Raw genomic sequence first — 24,229 nt, 5'->3', positions numbered from 1 at the left:
TCCAGTCTGGCCTTGAACACTCCACAGCTTCTCTCTTCCAGTGCCTCACCACCCTCACAACAAAGAATTTTTTCTTAATATTTAATCTAAACCTACTCTCAGTTTGAAGCCATTCCTCCTTGTTCTATCACTACATGCTCTTCTAAAAAGTCTCTCTTCATCTTTCTTGCAGGTTCCCTTCAGGCACTCAAAGGCCACAATTAGGTCATTTTGAAGCCTTCTCTTCTCCAGGCTGAACAATCCCAGTTCTCTCAGCCTTGCCTAGTAGGAGATGCTCCATCCCTGCAATCAGCTTGGTGGCCTCCTCTGGACTCGCTCCAACAGGTCAACATCCTGCCTCTGCTGAGGACCCCAGAGCTGGATGCAGTGCTCCAAGTGGGGTCTCACTAGAGAGGAGTTGAGAGGCAGAATCCCCTCCCTTGACCTTGACTGTTTTTGAGGCAGCCCAGGACATGTTTGGCTTTCTGGGCTGTAAATGCACACGGCCAGGTCATGTCCAGCCTCTCACCCCCCAGCACCCCCAAATCCTTCTCAGCAGGGCTGCTCTTCATTTGCTCATCCCCCAGCCTGGATACCAGGGGTTGCCCTGACTCAGGTGCATCACCTTGTACTTGGTCTTGTTAAACTGCCTGAGATTCCCATGGACCCACCGATCAAGCTTGTCCAGGTCCCTCTGGATGGTATCCTGTCCTTCAGGTGTGGCAACCACACCTCTCAGCTTGGTGTCATCTGCAAATTTGCTGAGGGGGCATTTGATGACTTTGTCATTGATGAAGATATTAAATAACACTAGTCCCAACACGGACTCCTGAGGGGCCACCATTTGTCACTGATGTCCATTGGGACTCTGAGCCATTGACTACCCCCCTCTGGTAGTGACCAGCAAGGCAGTTCCTTCCCACTGAACAGTCCACCAATCAAATCCATGCCTCTCCAATTTAGAGAGAAGGAGAGGACTGCAAACTCCACCAAGGCATGATCACTCCAACCCAGGCTGCCTGCAGTCTTGATGTCCCCAATTATCTTGTTTGCACTGGTGACCAACAGATCAAGAAACACATCCCTCTGGGCTATTTCTTGGGTCAGGAAGTTATCTCATGCATTCCAGGAGTCTCTGTGCTACTTTCCCAGCAGATGTCAGGGCGGCTGAAGTCCCACAGCAGGACAAGAGCCTGCGAGCACAATGTCTCCGTAGCTGGAGTAAGAAGGTTTTGTCAATAGGTTCCCTTGGTCAGGTGGACTGTAGCAGACACCAACTACAGGGTTCCCTTTTTTGCCTTGGTCTGTGATTCTTAGCCATAGGCTTTTCAACTGCTCATGTCTATGCCTTGGAGACAATTCTTCACAATCCATCTCTTTATGTAGAGGGCAACCTGTCTGCCTCTCCTTCCTCTTCAGTCTCTTCTAAAAAGCCTGTAGCCATTTATAGTCACACTCCAGCCATGGGATTCATCCCATGCTGCACCAGGGGAGGTTCAGACCCCATGTTAGGAAGCATTTCTTTACTGAGAGTGTAGTCAAACACTGAGACAGGCTTCCTAGAGAGGTGGTATATGCCCTAAGTCTGTCGCTGTTTCAGAGGCATTTGGACAATGACCTTAATAACAGGCTTTAACTTTTGGTCAGCCCTGAAGTGGTCTGGCTGTTGAACTAGATGATCATTGTAGGTCCCTTTTAACTGACATATTCTATTCTATTTAAACTTAAATATAGAAAATTCAACTTAAACACAATGAAAAAATTACTGAAAGGGTGGCAAATAATTTAGACAAGCTGAGAAGCCTCCAACTTTGAAGATACTCAAGACCACACTGAACGAGGTCCTGAGCAACACGCTCTAGTTGGCTTTACCTGGAGCAGTGGGGATGGACTAAGCGATTTCCAGAGGCCCCTTCCAACCTCAACTATTCTATGACTCAAATGCCATTCTGCCTGCCTAAAGACCAGACCTACTTGCAGTTGCTTAACTTCTTTAAGCTATCCCTCTATAGCTGAAGGGATACTTCAACTCTCTGGTACTGTCCTTGCATTTGTTCATAATCTTTCTGCCTGCAGACTATCTTCCAGGAAGTGTGCCAGAAAAAAATGTGAAATTTTACCCAAATGAATTTGATTCATGATATATAGTTTATTAAAAACAGCCCATCCTGCTAATAAATAATGGTTTGCACATGCTGAATCTTACTGCTGAAAACAAGAAGAATGTCTTTAACAGAACCTACTACACCAATACTGACTTCCTCTTAGCTACTCTCTTTTCCTTCTGTTTTTTTCTCTTTGTATTACCCAGCACATGATTATTGCTGGCTGGAGTGTAGTATAAATATATGGAGAGACATGTAACAGAAAGAACCAAATCACTGTGGCACAAAGCCCAACACAGTTATAAACAGGCTTCCTGGAGGGGTAATTAGTCTAAGTTGATACCTAGACCACAATGCAGTCTGCAATCTGCACTGATAAAAGTAAAAATGCAGCTGCTGAATAACTACTAGGCTTTGTTATTATAGTATTTTAAGTCTGGAGACAGCTTGAAAATAGAGCAGGTAACACAGGATGAACCAAAACAAAGGAAAACAGAACACAGAAGATCAATAGCCTACTGAGTTACTGATAAGCTGTGTAATGCCACTGTATAAGACATTGCAAAGAACTGCTTCTTTTCAATGTAAGTGTTGGGTTTTGAACAGGAGATTTAAAAAGTGAGGAGGGGAAGCACGCAATACACTTGAAAAGTACATGTAAACACATGCTACCTTTTCTCTATTTATACAAAATAGGCATAGCTAGTTACCTCTGGATACAAAACACTCTCAATAGACTTAAGATTTGTAGTTGCGGCGGGTCTTATTGCTTCCATGACTACTCCAGGGTGCTTTGCCTTTCTCTTTTTTTCTAAAGCAATATACAATTCATATAAAAGCTTTGTTGCAGCCCCATGTTGTCCTGTCATGATGTCTTGGGCCACATTCTCATTAAACGGCACACCAAGGAGGTGAAGTGTAGGTTCCAGGCGAGAAAAATTGTTAACTTTAGCATCTGCAACCCTATATGATTAAAAACAACAACAAAAACCAGAAAATAAACTTATTTTCAGTTCCAACTTGCTGCATTAAGCATGGTCATGATACTTACCTAATACCAAGACAGGAGGAGGAAAAAAATAAAACCCACAGAGGACTTTCTTAAATAATGGGTTACACAGTTTGGCTTAGGTTTTATACTGCAGTGTATACACACGTTGATTACTAAGTATAAGTTCTGGGAAAAACAAAGATCACATTGGATTATGTAAATCCTGATACATAAATACACAAAGTGCATCTGACAGCAAAAGCTAACCCCAATCACAGCTAATGGTATCCCATCCACAAAACACACACAGAGTTTGAATTAAGTTTCTATAGCTGTATCATCACTTGAGCTCTTGCCAATCAAAACATACATAATGATAAAAAAAGCCTATATTATCCATTAAACCTCACAACACTTTGACATATTTCTTCTCCAATAAAAAGAAATGGACACACAGGTTAGAATTAGCAATTTACATTCAAAGCTAAAATAGTGGCTTGCAGATTACTGTTTTTCTTGATATGTAGATGATATGTAGATTCTCCTGTGGAAGCAGTCAATATCAGTAGATATACAGGGCAAAATCAAATAATAATAAATTATCAGTTTATCACAACTAACACATCAAATTTCATCCAACAAATCCATAACTTCAGTCTGAGTCAGAACATCATGCTTTCTATACTGCTCTATCTCTTGAGTTCACAATAGTTCCTTTGTATCTACCAACCAGCTTTTGAAGTCAGCTGAGCTCCAGCACAATTCTACAAAAATGCCCAATTTTACCTGAAGACCTTCTGGTAACAGAGTATTCATCTTATTTTGTGATGAAACTGTTCAGGGGCTCATTATTCTCTCTATAATAGTCCATGCCTTATTTCTTACCCAATTATATATAACTGCAGCTTCCAACTACTGAACATTTTTCTGCCATTGATTCAAGGTTAAGATGAGCCCTATTGTCACAAACCATCTCACATGCACTGAGAGGCTGTAGTGACACCACCTCTTAACTTTTTATTCTGCGAGGTGCGGCAGACTGGTTTGTACATCCCATGTTCCCCCTTCTTGCATTCCTTGAAGAGAGGAGTGGCAGCTGCAGTCTTCTAGTCCCAGGGACCTCCAAGTTATCAGGACCTTTCAAAGATTATTGAGTGGCCTAGCAGTGATATCAGCCAGGTCCCTTAGCTCGGGTGGGTATATGTCATCAGGTCCCATGGACTTGCATATGTCAAATTTATTTAAACATTCCTTTCTTGCTACAGACTTTCCTGTAAGTCTCAGAGGCTTGGGATATCACAGTCTTATGGATGTCTCAATAGGTCCACATTTTCCCTAGCCTTCCTTTTGTTGTGGAGATATCTGTAAAAGCCCTTCTCGTTGCCCTTCTGCCTAGGCATAAGACAAGGTCTTTTCCCCATGAGGACAGTCAAGAAAATTGAAATAAATTGCCTGGAGAGTTAGTGTAGTCTTCATCCTCGGAGGTTTTCAAGATGACACTGGGTAAACAACTGCTGTAGACTTTCCTGTTAGTCTCAGGGGCTTGGGATTTCAGAGTGCGAGTTTTACCAGTAGAATAGAGTAGGACAGAGAAGCCATTAAGTATCTCAGCCTCAGCATGGCAGTCTGAGAAATACTCAAAGACCTGAGAGGGAGGCTGATCAATGGAGCCATACTCTGCCACCTTTGATGCAGGAAGACAACTCAGCATGGCTGCTACAGAGGCAGGTCTTGGATCTTACCTGCTGTCTCACACATGGGGCAGCTCTTCTTCTTCCTCACCTTCCCAGCCTGTCCATCCTAAAGAGCCTATATCCAGCCATGGCAGCACGCCAGTTGTGTGAGCTAATCCACTGCCTCTGTGATTCCAATGATAGTCCAGCAACAGTTCACAGGCTGCTAATTTCTTCTGTTTGATCCCCATGCTCCATGCTTTAGTATACACGCGCTTCAGAGAGGCAGTCAGTTGTGTTGATTTTAAAAAAATGTAGAAAAATTTAGAAAAGGTGTGAATGTTTATCCCATAACCTTATCTTCTCAGCACTTCCTTAATTGTGTGCATACATTTGGGGTGGAAGGCCTTCTGCATTGTTTTGCTGCTCTTGTTCGTATCACCCTCTTCTTGCTTGCCAGTCCAGGCCATCACTTCCTCACTTGTTTGAGAGTAATCCTCTCCTTCTCCCCTCATTCCTAGTTTACATCTATCCTCATCAGGTTTGTCAGGCTGTTTCAAAGATGCTTTTGTCCATCTTGGCCAGGTGGATCCTATATCTTCCTAGCAGTCTTCCCTCTCAAAAGAGGATCTCACAGCTCTGAAAAACAAATCCCCGCTGTTAACAGCAGCTGCACAACCACTTGTTGACCCGTGGAATCTATCTACTCCTCATCAAGCCCATCCACCTCACCAGCAGAAATAAGAAAAAAAAAATATTTGGGCCCTGTGCTTGTGGCTCCAGGTCTCTCTGGCAATATCCTTGGTACCCACAGAAAAGAGCAGCAGGGATAACAGTGCAAGGGTTCTGGACAAATCTCTGCAGCTCTGGACTGAAGCCCCAGCATGCAGTAAACCCCTCTGGCTAGCATGTCAGGTCAGCAGATGGCACCCCCATTTTCTAGTGCTATCATTTACTTGCTCCCTCTGGTGCTCTGATGTAGTTTAGACTTCAACAGCTCAGATGTTTTGTTGCACAGTGCCACCAGCCTCTCATCTGCTACCACAGCCATCAACCTGTTCTGCAGCTTCACATCAGCAGGTGGAGCAGACACCTTCCTTTTCTTGCCAGAAGTCACCTCCTTGCCAGTCATCTCCTTTTCCCAACCCAACCAGATTCTGCCTGCCTCTCTCTCAGCACAGCTGCGGGTCCAGGTTCCTGTATCTGCAGTGTCTCAGAGAAGATCCAATCCACTGATTTCATTCTGCAGCAGCTTGACTTGGTAACACAGCTCCTCCATGAGCACATACCTCTGCAGGCAAAGCCATCACCTCCCACTCATGAAGATGTAAAGACTCTGGGCATTCCCTTTGGTCTGACACAGGGAGACTCAACTCCTTTCTCTGGAGAGAAATCTGACTTGAGGCCTCTGACATTCCGAGTAGTTGTTCCAGTGGGTATTGGGTATCACGCCCTGTCATGCATCCCCACGCTTGCTGAGCACACATGCACTGTCTCAGCAGAGTTTCTAACCACTTCTTTCATGTACTGAAGTGCATCTTCACTAACTGCACCTCAAAGGACACTTTTATTGGGAAGAATCAAGAGAACTTGTTAGAAGCTGCTAGAGCCTGCTAGAAGTAAAAGCCTGTTATTTTTCCCAGCAACAGCACGTACTCTAAAGTTCCTCAAAGAGTTACCAGGGGTTTTCCAATGATCCCAGAAATTCCTGGGAGATCTAGAAGTCCTAGAAGCAGAGCACAAAAACTGCTGTGCAAAACTGATTTTTGTTGGCTGCCTTTGTTAGCTGTGCTCAAGTTGCTCTCTTGAAAATCGGTGGGACTTGCAGAGGAAAGAGTGTGAATACACAGGAAGTTCAAAGAACATAAAAACAGAGGTTCAAAAGAAAAAGATTTCATGCAGCCTGGCACTCTTGATGCATAAGCCAAGGAACTCCATGAACTGCATCATCAATGTACCAAAGCTCACAGATCTGCACAACACTTTTCAAGTTCACATTTTTCAGTTCTTCTTCATGACAGATACTAAACCAAATTACTTGTAAACCTATACTTTCTTGTATGATTTTCTACCAGGGCTTCACTCAGAGCCTCACAATGTATCTCCACCATTTTCATTTTAGTGAAGATGTAATGGTCACCACCACACCACAACTCTGTATTCCTGGCTCTACACAGCTCACAGGGACAGTGACAGTATTTCCATCCCTAGAGACATCCTTGAAAAGCTTTTTGCATTTTTGGTCTAACCTGTTACTATTGTAGTTACAATCAAAATGCATAATTTTCTTGAAGAAGTATGATCAATCTCTCTCGACATATGACACTCACTAAGGCATCACACACAAGGAGCTTTTGAATCTCTGAAAAATGTTTCAAATCTCACTAAGTTCTACATGGTTTTCCACTCTGCATTAACAAATTCTGAGAAAATATGTATACTATATTAAAATATGTCTACTTTATGTAAGAGACATGTTATCCATAAGTACTAACCTGCTCTGTGAAAATTGTTTAAAGTCATCCTGAAGACCATATTTGTGTAGAAGTTCTCCTAGGAGGTAGCCGTTAGAAAATTCTTCTGGAAATGATCCTGGAACTAAGTTTTGGGGTTTTTTGTTTGAGTTTTTTACAAAAAATAAGAAAATTAAAAGAATTCATACATTAATCTTAATACAGCTTGTTATTATAATAAAACTAAGTCCAAACTTCATTAAATAATTCAGAGGAATTTTAGAAGATTGACCTAGCAGTAACAGTTTTCAACTCACAAATAAATAAACTTTCCGTGTAGTTATTTTGCAACATCAGCTTTAGGTAGTAATTTCTCATTTTCATTGTAAAAATATAAGCATTGTCATTGAGATTGTGGCAATATCTATAAACTATGATTACTACATTTTCCATACAAAATGCAAATGAAAACAAAGCTAGATCTAATGTGCTTCTCTTCAAGAATCATAGAATACGGTGAGTTGGAAGAGACCCACAGGGATTATCAAGTTCAGCCCTGTGTAGGACACACCAAGAGTCACACCATGTGCCTGAGACTGTTGTCCAAACACTTCTTGAAGTCTGTCAGGCTTGGTGCTGTGACCACTGCCCTGGGGAGCTTGTTCTAGTGCCCAACCACCCTCTGGGTGAAAAACCTTTTCCTGATATCCAGCCTAAACCTCCCCTGACTCAGCTTCATGCTGTTTCCTTGGGCCCTGTCACTGGTCACCACAAAGAAGAGATCAGTGCCTGCTCCTCTGCTTCCCCAACATGAGGAAGTTGAAGACTATGATGTGGTCTCCCCTCAGTCTCCTCTTCTCCAGGCTGAACACACCAAGTGACTTCAGCCACTCCTCATATGGCTTCCCCTTAGGGCCCTTCACCATCCCCGTTGCCCTCCTTTGAGGGCATTAAGCTCCTAAGAGCTTAACGTCTTTCTTATACTGTGGTGCCCCAAACTGTGCACAGGACTCAAGGTGAGGCTGCCCCAGTGTAGAGCAGAGCGGGACAATCCCCTCCCTCAACTGGCTGGTGATGCTTTGCCTGATGCCCCCCAGGATATGGCTGGCCCTCCCGGCTGCCAGAGCACTGCTGACTGATATTCAGCATTGAATTGATGACATCGCCACCAACCAGGATCCCCAGGTCCCTTTCAATGGCACTGCTCTCCAGCCTCTCATTTCCCAGTCTATACACACAACCAGGGTTGCTCCATTCCAGGTGCAGAATCTGGTACTTGCCCTTGTTAAACTTGAAATAGTTGGTGATTGTCCATTGCTCTAATTATCAACAGGCAGTTGCTCCCTCTTCCTTACAGAATAAATGTTTTTGCAACGCCAGCACAACACTTGCCATACAAAACAAAGCACTACTTTCCAAACACATTAAAATATATTTTTTATCCTCTGGAGTCCTTATTAGCAGGTGAAGCTCCAGCACGTCCTGTCTCCCCAGAGCACTTGCCCCATGAGGAGACTTTACTTCAGCTTGAAAACTTCAGGTATTAGAACAGGTTGTCCAGGAAGGTGGTGGAGTCACCATTCCTGGAGGTGTTTAAGAGGCGTCTGAATCTGGCACGGGGCGATGTGGTTTAGGGGTCACAATGGCAGTGCGGGGCGGACAGTTGGACTGAGTGATCCTGAAGGCTTCTTCCACCCTCGATGATTATATGATTCTACGACTAAACATGTACCTGCGGCGGTACCTGGGAGCGGGCCAGCGGGCGGGTCCGCCGGGGGAGCGGCCGGGGGGGGTGGGGGTGGGAATCCCCTGGCTCGACTCTGAGGCAGCGCCCTCGGTCCTCCCCGCGCAGCAGGGCCCCACTCACCGACGTGCCGGGAGAGCTTCACCTCCTCGTTCAGCCATTCGCAGAGGATACGCGACATGGCCGGGTCGGACCCGCCACCGCTTCCTCCACACTCCGCGTCCCGTTGCCGCGGCGACCGCGCGGGGCGCCTGCGCGGTTGGGGCAGGGCGGGCGGTGGCCGTGCCGCGCAGGCGCCACGGGCGGGCGGGTCCGCGGGTGTGCCCGGGCGCGCGGAGGAAGGTGAGCGCGCGGCGGGGCGGGGCGCGCGCCCGCCGCCCCCTCAGCGGGGCCAGGGGGAGGCGCTGGGCGGGCGGGGGCCGAGCGCGGCTCCGCCGAGCTGAGTCCCGGAGGGGTCGTGCCCGGGGGCAGGTGGTCGGTCCCCGTCCTGCCCTGTGCCCCTGCGCCGTGCCGAGCTGGCGGCACACGGGGCTGCCACACCTCTCTGCTCCGGCCGCGTGTTCCATGTGTGTTCCAGCCCGCAGTTCCCCGTTCCGCCCCGACCTCGGCGGCGCCGTGCCTTGTTTGCTCCTGAGCTGGTGCGGGTGACACGGGGCAAAGGGCTGACAGGTTTAGGGTGGACATTAGGGAGGCTCAAGGGTGGACATTAGGTAGAACTTTTTCACAGAAGGGGTGTTTAAACGTTGGAATGGGCTGCCCAGGGAGTTGGTGGAGTCACCGTCCCTGGAGGTGTGTAAGGAAAGCCTGGACGTGGCACTCAGTACCGTGGTCTGGTTGACAGGGTGGTGTCCGATCATGGGTTGGACTCGATGATCTCGGAGGCCTTTTCCCGCCCGGTCGATTCTGTGATTCTGTGAAACGCAGCCTAGCAGGAGAAAGAAATTAATCCAGGGTGCTTTTCCTAAATCCGTTCATATAACGGCACAAATTACTGTGTTGGCGCAGCGTGAAAAGGGGGAGGGAGAGCCAGAAGTGCCGAGAAGGGCTCTGGCGGTGCAAATGTGCGCTACACATCGAGGAGGGCTTTTTCCAGCAGCGCTGTCGGTGTGAGGCTGGGGAGCATCCCTGTGCCAGAACAGCTGCTCCTGTGGGAGCCAAGCCGGGCTTATAACGAGCCTTGCCGATACGGCTCTTTGCTCAGCTTTTGTTTGTATTAAGTCATCTTTGTTTTAGAATCTGAAACAGTCATGGGTGGTTCCAGTGCTCCTGTCTGAAGCGTGTGTGACAAAACTGTGGAGCCTAGTGCTACATCTGGAAAATGCACTACACACCATGGGGATTTCAATTGGCCAATTTCTTCTGGAAAAGATTTATGTTTTACTTAGTTTTTGGGTACCCTTCAGTACAATACAGAATCCTAAAGGATTATTTATCCTACAAAAGGCAGGAACAAGAGGATCTAGTGGCTAATGATAGGCTGACAGCAAACTAACTGTAATTTTCAAAAGTGACAATAATCAACAGTTGGCATAACTTGGAATGTTACAAATTCTGTTTCTCTACAAGGACCAGAATTCCTCAGATTAAATCTCTGTGCTTTTATGGAGGGTATGCTTCAGATCAAGTTAAATCCTTGAGAATAAGTAAAAATAGATGTATAACTGACCAGGTATTTATATATCTTGAAAAGGTCAGTATAGAATTAGTGGTACATGAATGAATGAAGTAACAGGAAACTTCAGGAGGGGAAGTACTTTCAAGGCAGATATTTAAATTAATATTTATATTCTTCTAAAGATTCGAAGTTTTGTGTATATCTGAAGGTATAAAAATACCCACACTTTAGGGGGAGAATTTTTAATATTTTCATGCTACTATTTCATAGTAGCATGAAAATGGTAGCAGTAGTATGAAAATAGTAATACTACTCACTAGTAGTGGGTATATCTACTATCGCAAGGGTGTTTTTCTGATATGTCAGAGTGCGAAGAAAAAATGTATTTTAGCTTTCTCATGGAATTTTTTCCTTAGCTCTAGAAATCAATGTATATTTATTTATGTTTATATATAGTTATATGTTGCTGCACATAGTCATTAACTGTTTAAGAAGTTTATGTTGATTTAAAACATGCAAACCAGAACTGATTTATATTAAGTATAGAACTTCTTTCCATATCACCTCTGACTTTAAAAAGCTGGTACTTCCTGTGTCTCTAGGTTTTTTCCTTATGGAATGTAGTCTTTCAACTTTATTATCATATTCAGTGAATTTCTAAACACTTGATTTAGTTTAAAATAACATGGGTTGTTCTATCTGCTGAGATGACATAGTAAATCTTATTCAGATAAGCTAGAATTATGAGAAACATGGAATTTCATATTTAAATTCAGTAGTGGATGGTTGTTTCATTTAAATCTGTCTTAACTCTTAACAAATTAATGTAGCTTTCTTTCAGAATTCTGGGTAGTGATAGGATAATGTATTAATCAAATTTTACTTTATTCTTTCCCTGAATTTAAGACTTTGGAAGATGTCTTTGTTCTGCACTGTGAAAGCTCAGTCCAGACAGCTTTTAAAGGAAAATTCTAGCAGACAACAAATAAGGTAAGTGTTTCCCTAATTCTACCCTTGCTGAAAACACCAGTATTTTTAAATGGGCGTTTTCTGTGTTCTCTTAGTTTTTTAATTTTTTTTACTTATACCTAAATTTTGCTAGGAATTCCAGTTGGAATATCCTGAGCATTCCAAACTGATTTTTCAGAGGACTCTGTACTTTGAATGGTGTAGATTTTAGACAGCAATACTAGATTGTGGCATGCATATGGATTTTTCACATAAAACTTTGTCTTTATTTTAAACTTAATACATCTTCTCATGGATTTGCTTAGAAAGAGGAGAGGATTGTCCATAGGCTGAATTTATAATAGTCAAAGGAATAGAAGACATCAGACAACAATCTGTTGAGCACAGAAATTGAGGTGTTGGGGATCATCTGCATATATGAAGAACAGAAAAAGGATCTTAAAATATAATCAAGCCTACAGCTTTTTTGTACTTTAGTTTTGAATAACATGGACATATAGTGGTATGCATGAAGAACAAGAGGGCAAAATTCGGTTTTAAAAGTGATTATCCATAAACTTCAGTGTTATCACAAAAGGACGATCAAAATTCTTCAACATGTTCAAGATAATAAACTGAAGGGGGAGTTAATTAGGAGGAATTATTTACAATTTAATACAACGAAGATTAAGAAAAGTCAAATGGAACAGTACCTGAATTCTCAAATCAAATTCCATTTAGATTGAATCTGTACAAACAGTAATAGCACTAAACTGATACAGAGTAATTAAAGCATGTGTGGGTTCAGGAGCTTCCTTTTTGTGCACCAGAATTTGTTGCTGCATCAACAGGATTCTTTATAAATATACCTAAGTATAATTATTGCAGTGTTATGGTTCATGTTGTTTGCTTCTTCTCTCTCCTGGGAATTTACAACAGGGCTAAATAGCCTCCTCTCCTCCTAGAGCTTCTTTTCACTTTTCCCTCTCTAGTTTGATTATTCATTTTACTTAATGTTATTTACCCACTCTGACATGATCAAATGATCATGTTCTCTTTGAAACTTAATTTTAACTATATTCATCCCTCACAGACTCTTCTCTGGTCACCTCTGGGTCCTCATACCTGAGGACAAAAAAGGATCAAACTCTAAAGAAGTCATGACCTTGAGGACTGTGCTTACGCCGCATTTCCACAGCTTCTTGCTTCATGCACCTCTCAGCTCTGTTGCCCATATTGGCTCTTAGAACAGCACTACTCTGGAAGCCTGTTCTGATTTCTGCCTTGAGTTTCCCTGTTGCCACAAGAAAACAGCTATATTGATTCAGAGGTCATGTTTGTCTAGTTCAGTCTCCTCTCTCTGACAATGATCAATAACAAATTCCAGGGAAGAAATGAAGGGAAATCTTATACTAGTACTATATACTTGTTAGCATATACAATGTTGCCATACAGAATGTTGTCTCTACCATCACTTTTTGTGATAAAGGACTTTATGCATCTACATAAGATAGTACAATTAATTTTTCCTTCCATTAGCACATGCAGACAGTTCTAAACCTCTGTAAATGTTTAATATTGACAGTGGACTGTGGTAAGGAATTCCATAACTTAACCTGGACTTATATGAACAAATTAGGTTACCCTTCATTATGTGAAGAAGTACATTGTTATTTTGAAGCTGCATCCTCTGCAGTTCTCTAGCTGTTCTGTTATTTTTAAACGAGAGTATGAGGCATCTGACTTGCAGGTTGAACTGATGCTTTAAGTGCTATCTTGCTTCCAAGAGCTATATAATAGATATATTTTATATTCACATTTACTGCCTATCTTTGTTTTCTCTCTACCCCAGTTGTGAGGTTGTGTCTCTAGACACAAATGTGTCTCATATTAACTGTGGTTAATATGACTTATTCTGCTTTTTTTATTATCTGCACAAGGAATGCTGGGGTGTGAATCTGCTGTAGCAGTCCTGTAAAAAAAAGTCCCCCACTTGGCAATGCTGATGCGGCTACATGCAATATATATGCAAGATCCGCAGTTACTGCCTAAATAATCTCTCTATATTGTAAGCAAGTGTGTCAAATCTGTGTTCAAATACTGATGAGAATGTATGATGCAGCCTGGCAAATTACAAGTATGCAGGAAAATACTGTAATGGGTGCATTGTTTTCTATACTGCAAAGTGGATTATTAGTATGTAGGTTCAGTTTGAGTAAATCTCAGTAAATTACTGGGCACGATTAAGGCAAGAGAATTGCAGAGAAGTTCTGCACTACGAAGAGACAGGGCAAAATGTTTCCAATGTGAGGAACAGCTGTAGTGTTGTGGCTGGCTGATGTTTTGATTCTTTTCCACATTGGTAACCAAGTAAGGAAGAAGATAATTTAATCTTCTTAAGTGAGATCCATAACTCGCTTGTTGTATCTGAGACAATATGGTTCCATTTAGTTCAGTTGTAGCAACTGCACATTTAAACCAGGGACTGAAGGATTTTTCAGCTTCAAGTAAGAGTTCAGTGTCTCCAGTGTGATGTATTTGTCAGGAATTACAATCCACTATGGTGGATAGTGGCATATGATATTGAATAATATTTGAATATTGATTGATGCTTTAAGACAAACTAAGTAAAATAGAGTGGGTTTTTTGGTGGTTTGTTTTTTTTCTTTTTTAAAAAAATGCATTACTAACTTCCATTGATTACTGACATTCATTTAAAGTTTTTGAAAAGATTCTGTAACTTTAAGGTAGACAATGTTTCTTAACCATTTCAAGACCAAAGGAGCACTTTCTACAAAAAGCATTGGAACAGTAAAAACTGAGTATAAACGATGGAAATAAAAAAACAAACTGCCTGACAGATTGAAAATTCACATAAGCAGAATAAAAGGAAGTACAAAGATCATTAGACCCTCCCTGAATAATGAATACATACATGTCTTAAGGACACAATAAATTATGGGGGAATTAGAGACTGGCATGTAGATACAGCTTTAAGCAAGTGTGTGAAACAAAAGAATGAGCAATTAAAGACATCTTTGTTTTGAAGACATTACTGGGATGCCACTGAATTTGATTACCTGTTTCTGAGCATCTCATTCTTCTTTATAGTTTATTTTGGGATTTATTACCACTTTCTTTCCTGTATGGTAATTTTTTTTCTATCAGAAAGTTGGAGATTGTGGGTGGGGGGTTCCATGATTCCTCAATGAGATAGTAGGAGTAGTAGGCAGGGGTAAAAAAAGTTGGAGATTAGAAATTGAAACTGAATAAAATTCATCGAGGAATGTGACTGGTACAGATAAGTAGTCAAGAAGAGGATTCTATCAGGGATGGAACAAAGGGAATCATGATGACACAAATTGCCTTAGTTCTATGGCTTGAACAGACTCCTTGAAATTCTGACTCACTGTTTCTCTACCTTAGGAAATTGTATATAAAACGTACTGTCAAAGGATGGGTTTAGTCAACCCGGTAATTGCCTGCATCCACACACACATCTGTGTCATAAAACAGAACTAAAATTATGTGAACGTTTTTCTTGTAGTCATTCCTTTATGCAAAGAATGGTTGCATGCGTGGTGTGGAGGAACGAAAGCTCTCTCCAACTGGCTGTTTAAAAAAGAAAACAAGGCAACTAAGTAGTAAGGAAAGTTCAGATGGTTCATTTTTGTCATGCACAGTTTAATTCAGACTCTGGCATAGTGTTTCTGCTAGGTACAAATCAAGTTAATAAATCAGATTTTTCTAGACAGCTACAAATTGTGAGTATGTAATTTTATGGTTGGATTACTTTATATACAATGGTCTGAAATATTTTGAGTATTATTTGGAATACTCACAAGGCCTCATCAGTTATTATTTTGTCATTCAATAAATGCTTATTAACTGTGCACCATTTGTCTTGTGGTCTTTCACTGTAGCTTTTGTGTAGCATTATGAAAGAATGCATGTAATGTAACTAGAATCTTTTTGGATGCTACTGAAATGCAACTGCTTTTTCTTTTAGAAATAGTACAGCTATTGTGTACCAACAATTCTGTTCAATTATGTTTTTAGGGTATAAAATTAAGAATAATGTGTCTGTTTTGGAATAGAGAAGGAATGCAAGTATGCATAATGTAACTAAGTGATCTGGAATTTGGCTAGCGTCCTTGCAACAAATGCCAGCACTTAAAAGCCTTGGATAGTTGTTCTTTCTCATTATGTTGAATGAGAACATTGGTCAAGCATGCTGTACATTGGAAGAGTTCCTGGTAGAACATCAGGCTTTCGGAAATGTTCTTTAATTCACACTGCTTAGCTAATTAGGGTAAATGTGATCAATTAAATAGTTAAAATTAAAGTGATGTTGATGTAGCTCGACAAAGGAGAGACTGTGGGCTAACATGCCCATTTGCATCTTTTAACAGTAAATTAATGGTACATCATGGCATGATAATGCTAGTACACGGAATGTAGCTTCTTTTCTACAGTAATGATTTACCTTTCAAGTTGCTCATTTCTTTTCTCTTATACCTGCATAAATTTGTTCTGAGGCTGATTCCAACAGATGTTTTCTTTTCTTCTTGAGCATAAGAGTTGCTGATAATGACGGGGATAGTATTGTGCTTCTGCTTAATGGTCACCAAAATACAATTTAGTTTAACAAAATTGTTGAATTATTCATAAGCAGTTTCTTTTTTGATTGCATGCACTCTGACTTGAAGATTTGGTCAAGAAGAAAAAGTCTGTCTTAAGTGAAATTCTGTAAAAAAGTGTAGTTTAATACAGAATGACAGAACACAGGCCCTAGTGAAAGATGCAAAAAAAAGCCATCCAACTGTTCATGCTTTATGTTGTGGCAAAAATAAGCATTTTAAACAAATAACAGAAATTATAATTTAGTCACTGTCATGGTGAAGCATTTACTGCCTTACTATTACTGATGGATCACTTCAAATCATGTAACAATCTAGCATGTTCTGTGTTCACACCAGTAGTAAGACTCTAAAATAGTGCTACTCTGCCTCTGATTTTCTTCAACTGTTCTACCTTTTATTCCCATTTCCAGCTCCTTTTGCTCCATTGATTCTTATTCTCTCCTGCAATCAGAATTATTCTGACCCGTATATTTCCATTTATTTCTTTCTTCATATTCCTCAGGTCTTCACATTTGATGATGTGTCTTCTCCTTTTCATCTACAACCCTAATCCTTTTATCCTATCAAGGCTTATGGGTACATTTTGTTTTGAAAGTAATTTATACACATTCTGAATTATGTGTTACATCAGATTTCTACAGTAGAACTCTAATCATTCTCTATTCTCTTCAGTCTTCAAAGTGTTGGTAGAAACTGTTAAAATTGCTCTTTATGTTCAATGGCAATAGTTTATCCCTTTTGTTCATTTGAATCATCTGGAGAGTGGTAGGCCAGCACCCCTTCAACTGTTCCTTTTGTACAAGCACTTTTTGAGCTCTTTGGTATAAGGATGTTTGACGCTTGCCTATCTAGGCATCTTAGTGTTTTTGTGGATTACAGTTTTGAAATTACTTCCCCAGAGGAATGGTAGATATTCTGCTTAATCCCAGAGAAAGGTCTTGTGAATGAGATTTAAAATTAAACCCCAAGAAAATCATGGTTGGGCTGTCAGGTACACACTAAGCCAGTTGGTGAATGTGTCAGCTTTAAAAAAACCCTCATGACTAGACAGAAAATCTGTTTCCTAAGTACCTTGCAAAACCATTGATTATTTATCCTCAAATCTGCATAATTGTCCTGTGTTTATATCTATATTGTGCCTTATTCTGAACATATGTTACAAGTTCTGATTTATCTTACACAATTTATGTTCAAAGTCTGGCACATCTTGTTTTACCCTTGGGTTTTGAAAACTGTTTTCTCACCTGCAGCTCAACTAGTTGTCGGTGTGTTTATCCTCTTAAACAGAATGAATGCTTCCAAACAAATTATATCAATTACAAGTTCTTTTTTAGCAGCACAGGAACAGCATTTGTCAGAGTGAATCATGAACAATACCCGGAATGCACTGTTTTCTTCCTGCCTCTTCTGAATTTGAAGTAGCATTTTTCTGAGTATATGCTCAGATAGACCTGTCTTCAGTGTCAGCAGAGAGGTGACTCTTGTTTTCACTGGTGGTTTCTGACAGTAAAGCTCATTCTACCCTCTGTCCTTTTTACCTCTCACCATACTGCTACTTCTCTTTTACAATAACAGATACAGATGCTCAAGCTGCGCTATTCAAAACAGCTATTTTGACTGCAGTTAAAATAGTTGGTATCTACTGATATTTGATGTTTTCTTATACAAACACTGGTAACTCTCTAGTTGAATTTCTTCTTTGAAATTCCGTTCACTAGAGGATTTGAAGATTTACTGTAACCTTGAATAAAGTTCTTGCTATTCAATTTAATAAAATCTTACTTATTTTCCATTTTAAACATGAAAATTGTGACATTTTCTGTGACAAGAATTTGCTTAATGGTAATTAATAAAATATGTAAATGAAGTGGACTTAATCTGTTTTTTGGTCTGTTTACCATTGGATAGCAGTAGAAAATTCTTTCACTAAAGCTGATATCTGCTGTAGACTCACAGTCAATTCAGAAGAGTCATGTAAAAACAGAGTAGTCCTTATCCTCCATTTAGAGAAAGGTGTCATTCTAAGATTTAGGTAGATGGTTTTGGTTTCTACGAGCTTATAGTTCTTTATCATATTTGGAGTAAGAAAAGGCTCAAGCCACTAAGAGACAAGTGCATTTTAAGTTATATTAAATCAAAGAAATTCTGTACTTTGGTTTGATTTCTCTTTTTTTTCTTTTTTTCTTTCTTTTTTTTTTGACAGATTAATGCATGATATTACTTGAATGGGCCAGATAAAGCACAGAAAAATAGTTTTAATTTTTAAACAAAAAATAAGCATCCCTGACAGGCTTTAAGGCATCAGATTTATCCCAGTATGTGTATAGGCTATGTAAATAAAATTTAATTATATAATGAATAATATGATACGTGATACCTAAGATTCATATAATTCTGTTTCTGGAGTTACACAAGTGCTTCTTGTGATTAGCTGCCTGGAGATCTTCTGTTCAACAATCCCTTTTAATGAATGTTTTAGCTGTTTCAGTTTCATGGTGAGAGAATAACCAGATATAGGATGGTCAGCATAACCAAAATGCAAATAAATGAAGATTTATTAGAAAAATTATGTGTAGATTGTGTACAGGCATGCACATGCATATGCTTTTAAATATTTTTTAAAACATTCAGTGATTTTGAAAGCTCTTTTGCAAACACAATGATCAGTGTTTCAAATGACTAATAATAAAATAGTTATTGCTTTCTTACTGCTGCAATGTAGTTTCTTTCCCATAAAATTACTTATTTTAATGAAAATAAAATAATTACTTTTTCCCTGAATTTTAAATGAAATTAATAATGCTTTTCTTCCATCGTGATGTTACATTTGAATAATTATACAAATACAACTTCTTGAAATATTTTTTGGGTCTCTTCCAACTGAAATATTCTTTTTGGTTTCTTTCTGTTCCGTTGTCCTGTCCTGTCCTGGTTTTGAATTTGTCATACATGATCTTGTTTCTGCAAAAGGACGAGAGTTGGTCTATCAGTTTTTAATAAGTATCTCTGGCTTGCTTTTTGTGAAATAGAGGAAGTAATATTGCTTTCCTCATGATGGTTTTTGATATTTAGATAGTTTGTTTCTATTGTCTCCATCACTTAGTATTTGTGAACTACTGCTTACAACCTTTTTGCAAGATTAAAGTAGGTATTTCTGTCCTGTGTATAACATGTCAGCACATAGTACAGCAAGTGCTAGAGGTGTAGTTTTTCAGTAATTCTAACATTTTATTTTGTTGCACTTTTATTTTGTTGAATTTTATTTTGTTGAATCTCTCTGTACTATGTCTCTGTCTGTATAACACAATTTTTTTAATATGTTTAGGTTTTTTCCCTTCATCTTTATAGCTTCTGTTTTGTCTATGATGAAGATATCCTTATTAGTGAAGAGGACTTTCTTGTTGATCACTCATTTTCAGGGAGGATCCCTTATGGTGTTCTCAGTATGCAGGTGTGGTTCAGCCATGGTTTATCGTGCTATAAACTGTAATGTGGAATTTAACAAGCAGAAAAAACCACATTTTGCGAGGTGATAAACTGCAGGAAATTCAGGACAAATAATGGAAAAATAAATGAAGTAGTTACTAAATAATAGAGGTGTCAAATCTTTATAAGGAGTTAGCAATTACAGTTTGCCTCAGCAAGAGATATTTGGAGGTGTGTATGTATACTTTAGATACCTAGGTATAGTGTCTATTACAGTTACATTCTTAATGCTGTAATTGGAATTGTCTGGAGCAGTGTTTGGGAGATGAATGGAATAACAGTTTGAACCCTGTTGTGTGAAAGAGCAAAATTCCCAACAATAAAAGTAGTAAAAAGCCCACTGTACTTCTGTGAGAATTTCCATTTCAGACCATAGCTGAATCTCACTAATATTTCTCCAGCCTCTCTTTCTGGTATGATCCTGTCTTCCTCCTTCTTACTCAACTCAACTGATATTACTGTAATTGTTATCGACAACTGTCTGTGTGACTTTCTGAGTACTTGGGAAGCATATTATCTTTATTTCTGTCAGCTTTTGTTTTCTGCTGTACAAGACCTCATCATCCTTCATGTTTCTTTCTTCTATCCCTCATCTTTCCAAATTGTCCTGTTTCCTCACTGAAGAAAGGACTTTTTTACTGCTTTACTCAGCTGAGATTTCATTTCTTTTTATATACATTTCATCTTTCAGAAAAACCAGAAGACCAAAAATTCTTACATATATGTGTCAATCTGTAAAAGTCATTCCTTTTTCCACAAAGGTTTTGTATTGGAGACATCTGGATATGGTACTTGAGCATATGTTTTAGAGATGATTATGGTGGTACTGAGTTGACAGTTGTACTAGATGATCTTGAAGGTCTCTTCCAACCTTGATGATTCTGTGATATTATGATGACTTTTACATCAGGTCTTGGCAATGTAAGTAAAACTCCTAATCTAAGTATATAGGATTCCTCTACAAAAGAAAGAAGATGATGTGTAAGTTTAAGGGAAATAATTTTATCTTAGGATTATAAAGTGTAACAAATACTGTCAGCGGCTCTTTATCAATCTACTGATCTACAGCAGTCAGAAAAAGATATTTACAGTGAAAAAATTATGTGTGAAGTGTAACTTGGGGATCAAAGAAATTAAGCTTAAGGGCCTAAAATGTCATCCCTGTGATTTTGTGAAGTATTGTCTTTATGGGCAGCTTCAAAAGACAGATATATCACAGCAAGTAACAGGTGAACATATTCTTTGCTAACTTTCAGTTTTGTTAAGATAAACAGAAATTTGCTATCATATGGCTTAGTGAACCTAGATTTATCACAATCTTTCAAAAACTACTGATGTATGATAAACACTTTCATTATGTAATATGAAACACATGGATGCTGTATTGCTGGCACATTGAGAGCCTGGAAATATTTCAACACCTTCAAGCTAGAAAGTATGCAAAGCAGTAAGATAAAATCATTAATAATCAGGTTCTGGATAAAGATTACACAACCACTATTGAAGCAACTCTCATTAAAGTGGTTTTTCTGGATGGGACATGCTTTATAGAATAGCAATGCCACTTTCCCAGAGAATGCAAGCAATGGCTAGCAAACCTGAGTGTCAACAAATTAGAAGAAAAGGTTCTGATTAACTTTTTTTGGGAAAAAAAAGGTCACCGTTTTCACTAGAATCTTAGGTATGAAGTTGTAGAACAAAAAAAAAACCAAAACCAAAACACAGTAGAATAAGAAAAGAGAGAAAGCACAGGCCTTTTAATTCAGAGTCCATTAATAAGCAGTAAGAAAACAATAGGTTTTTCTGAGTGAAAAGAGAATTAAAGTGGGGGCTATTCGCTTAGCTGGAGAATGTTGATATATTTGCTTGCTCAATCTTTAAAATGTTTGTAACCTAAAAATCTAAGAAAAAATTTCATGATGAGTTATTTTAACAGAAAGATGGCTACATTTACCGTTTTTGTATCCCAGTCGAACACACCTAGAGGCTTAATGAGACTATGTTTTTCATGCTCCAGTAAGATGTCTGTTTATACTGTTACAACTCCTGACTTGAACAGATACATAGTAGTTTGTTGCTGAGATACAGTGTAATCTATTTACAGTATTTTTATTTTCCTTTAATATTTTGGCTAGAGTGCTGTACCATTTAATTTGAAGATTTACTTTCAGTCAAGTTGCAAACTTAGGAAATGTTTTTCATTTATGTGAGCAGTTTAGTTTCTGTTCTTACACAATTTAGTATTTTTTATTTACAATTTCAAATTGGTTATAATATGAAATTCTGGAGTTTGGGTTGTGAGTTTTTTTCCTCCAGTTTGGGAGCTTCTTTGTTATTTAATTCGCTTTGTGGTAGATCCATTTTATACTTATTTTTTAAAGAAAATAAAATCAAATGCTGGGACACAAAACAGTAGTTCTTGCAGCAAAATGCCAGCTGCTAAATCATTAGGAACCAGTCTGACTTAACATTATAATAAATATGCTGGATCTCATTTGTGACAGGTGTGGTTCTTTGGTGGCTTATATAGGCAGACTATATGTTTAAGTGAAGTAGAAAATTATATGTTGTAATTTACAGTTATTGCTAGTAATTACTGTTTATTGCATCGCCGTGACTCAGAAATCCATTTATTATAGGAGTTAAATACAAGAGATGATGATGCCTGAGAACATGTGCGAAGTGGAGATTAAACCATATTTTCTAGTTTATTTTTTCTTTCTTAGTTTGCAATTTGACTTTAAACATGTTTTATCTGTAGCAGCTCATCAGTTAATATAACATGGGACTAATTATCATGTAAACTAGTATGTGTGCTATCCAAAAATGGAGACTGAGCTATCCAGTTGTTCTGTTGTCCCTACAAAAATGGGATGTAGTCTATCATTTAACTGAGAGACAATCTCTGAAATCACAACAGTTTAAACCAGCAGTTGCAGCCAATGTAGACCGTATTTGTTGCTGCCTAACTGTGATGCTTTGGTGGTCTTGCCCAACAACCTTTTCTTTGGTCTTAACTTTAGTATGTTTGGTGAGATTTCATAAAGCCATAGAATGCTTTGGGTTGGAAGGGACCTTAAAGGTCATCTCACTCCAGCCTCCTGCCATGGGCAGGGACACCTTCCAGTAGACCAGTTTTGCTCAAAGCCCCATCCAACCTGGCTGGCCTTGAACACTCCCAGGGATGGGGCATCCACAACCTCTCTGGGCAAATTCATCGAAATTGTCTTTTTTGCTAACTACAGTGAATATCAAGTTTTTCTTAATTCAGGAATGTCTTCTGAATATTTGATATTGAATTGTCTTAAATCATTGGAAGTGACTATGGTGTTGCAGTCTTTTAAAGCTGTATTCTTTGATTTTAAGTTAGTTTGTAAGATGTTTTCTTAAAAGAAATCAAACTAGAATAGTGTCATCAGTCTAGTGCTCTCCTGTTCTTTCCCTTCTTATTATCTATTGTTATTATCTATATTATTATCTATTTCTCACTTTAATCCCAGTCCAGTCAGTCTGTAAGAGTATTTTTCCATTATATAGCCTTTAAAATTTTACCTGTACTTTTGCTGTTAAATTACTTATTGTATATCTTAAGTTTCTGAATTTCCTTTGAATTATTTTAGATTCAGTGCTAAATTAAATGTTATCATGCATGTTTTTACATAATTTTGGTATATTTTTGCTTGATTGTTTTTGTATACTTTTCTGTAATGGAAAATACATGAACTACCTAGTTTCTGCAAGAATGTGGTTTTTTACACTCTTAACATTAAATTTTGGAAGCAGGTCATCTGATTGTAAAGGCAAATATGTATTTATATCATAGTTGGGGTTTTTTAAACATTGATAGATCATGTGTATAAATGTTTTCAATGTTTCAGAATAAATTTTAGTGAATATATTTTAATGTATATGCGTATCTATATGCAAACATATATAACTCATGTATATACATACATAGTATTACAGATATCTGTACTCTAGAGTTGTGAGAAAATATTCATCATTACTACCTTAGTGTTGTGAATGAGTGTTTTAAGGTCGCTCAAAGAATCATCAGCAAAGGTATGAGCAAAAGCAGGTTTAATATTAAAGCAACAGTGCGACAAAGTTTGTTGGCAAGGTTCACTCTACTTACTAGATGGTTAAAGCACACAGAGGAAAAATTGGACTAGAACCTAAAATCATTCAATCTAAAACTAAAATCAACTGATACCTTAAGCCCCTAATGGTTTTTTTATTTTTCTAATATTTGTAATACTTGTAAGTTTTATAAGTAGGTTTTAAAAGCAGAAACCCTCCCTTCTTTGTCCCTTGTCCCTTTCCCTTCCTCCAGTACCCTTGTTTATACATTCCTTAACCCTCTTACCCCATTCTATCCTCCCTATATCACTCATAGCCCCAAATCTAATAGAAATGTTTAGTCTTTTGTCAAGGCAAGGCCTAGACAGTTGACAGAACAGCCTATCTGGGCCTAAACCACAGAATGAAGTTAAGAGTTAGGTAACTATGTACCCTTTGTGCTCTGATGATGGTGAAGGTGATGAAGTAGGTGGTCCCGAAACGCACCCCAGACCCATTTTAAGGGGGTGGAC

General features: G+C 39.2%; 2 protein-coding genes across 15 annotated transcripts in view; one reads left to right on the top strand and one right to left on the bottom strand.

Moving 5' to 3' along the window:
* SPEF2 (sperm flagellar 2) overlaps window positions 1-9,183 on the bottom strand; it is a 76,380-nt gene extending 67,197 nt beyond the window's left edge. For 13 of the 14 annotated variants that reach the window (XR_004354404.1, XR_004354403.1, XR_004354402.1 and 10 more), the window contains exons 1-3: window positions 9,069-9,183; window positions 7,244-7,346; window positions 2,795-3,047 (exon numbers count right to left, since the gene is read on the bottom strand). Coding sequence is in view for 10 of the 14 variants with exons in the window: in XM_032675009.1 (XP_032530900.1) it covers window positions 2,795-3,047; window positions 7,244-7,346; window positions 9,069-9,126 (414 nt within the window). In the remaining 4 variants the exon portion in view is untranslated. Of the gene's footprint in view, window positions 1-2,794; window positions 3,048-7,243; window positions 7,348-9,068 lie in introns of those variants that run through there. The other variant, XM_032675015.1, reaches the window with a different exon arrangement.
* Window positions 9,184-9,408: 225 nt separating this feature from the next.
* The window catches only part of PRLR (prolactin receptor), a 153,086-nt gene continuing 138,265 nt past the window's right edge, over window positions 9,409-24,229 (top strand). Inside the window, exons 1-2 of the mRNA XM_032676670.1 lie at window positions 9,409-9,583; window positions 11,467-11,550. The gene's annotated coding sequence lies outside the window, so the exon portion shown is untranslated. The remainder of the gene's footprint in view (window positions 9,584-11,466; window positions 11,551-24,229) is intronic.

The sequence above is a fragment of the Chiroxiphia lanceolata genome, chromosome Z (assembly GCF_009829145.1).
Source record: "Chiroxiphia lanceolata isolate bChiLan1 chromosome Z, bChiLan1.pri, whole genome shotgun sequence".
NCBI classification, from domain to species: domain Eukaryota; kingdom Metazoa; phylum Chordata; class Aves; order Passeriformes; family Pipridae; genus Chiroxiphia; species Chiroxiphia lanceolata.
The sequence above is the reverse complement of the archived record's forward strand: the minus strand, read 5'-3'. Positions and strand labels throughout refer to the sequence as shown.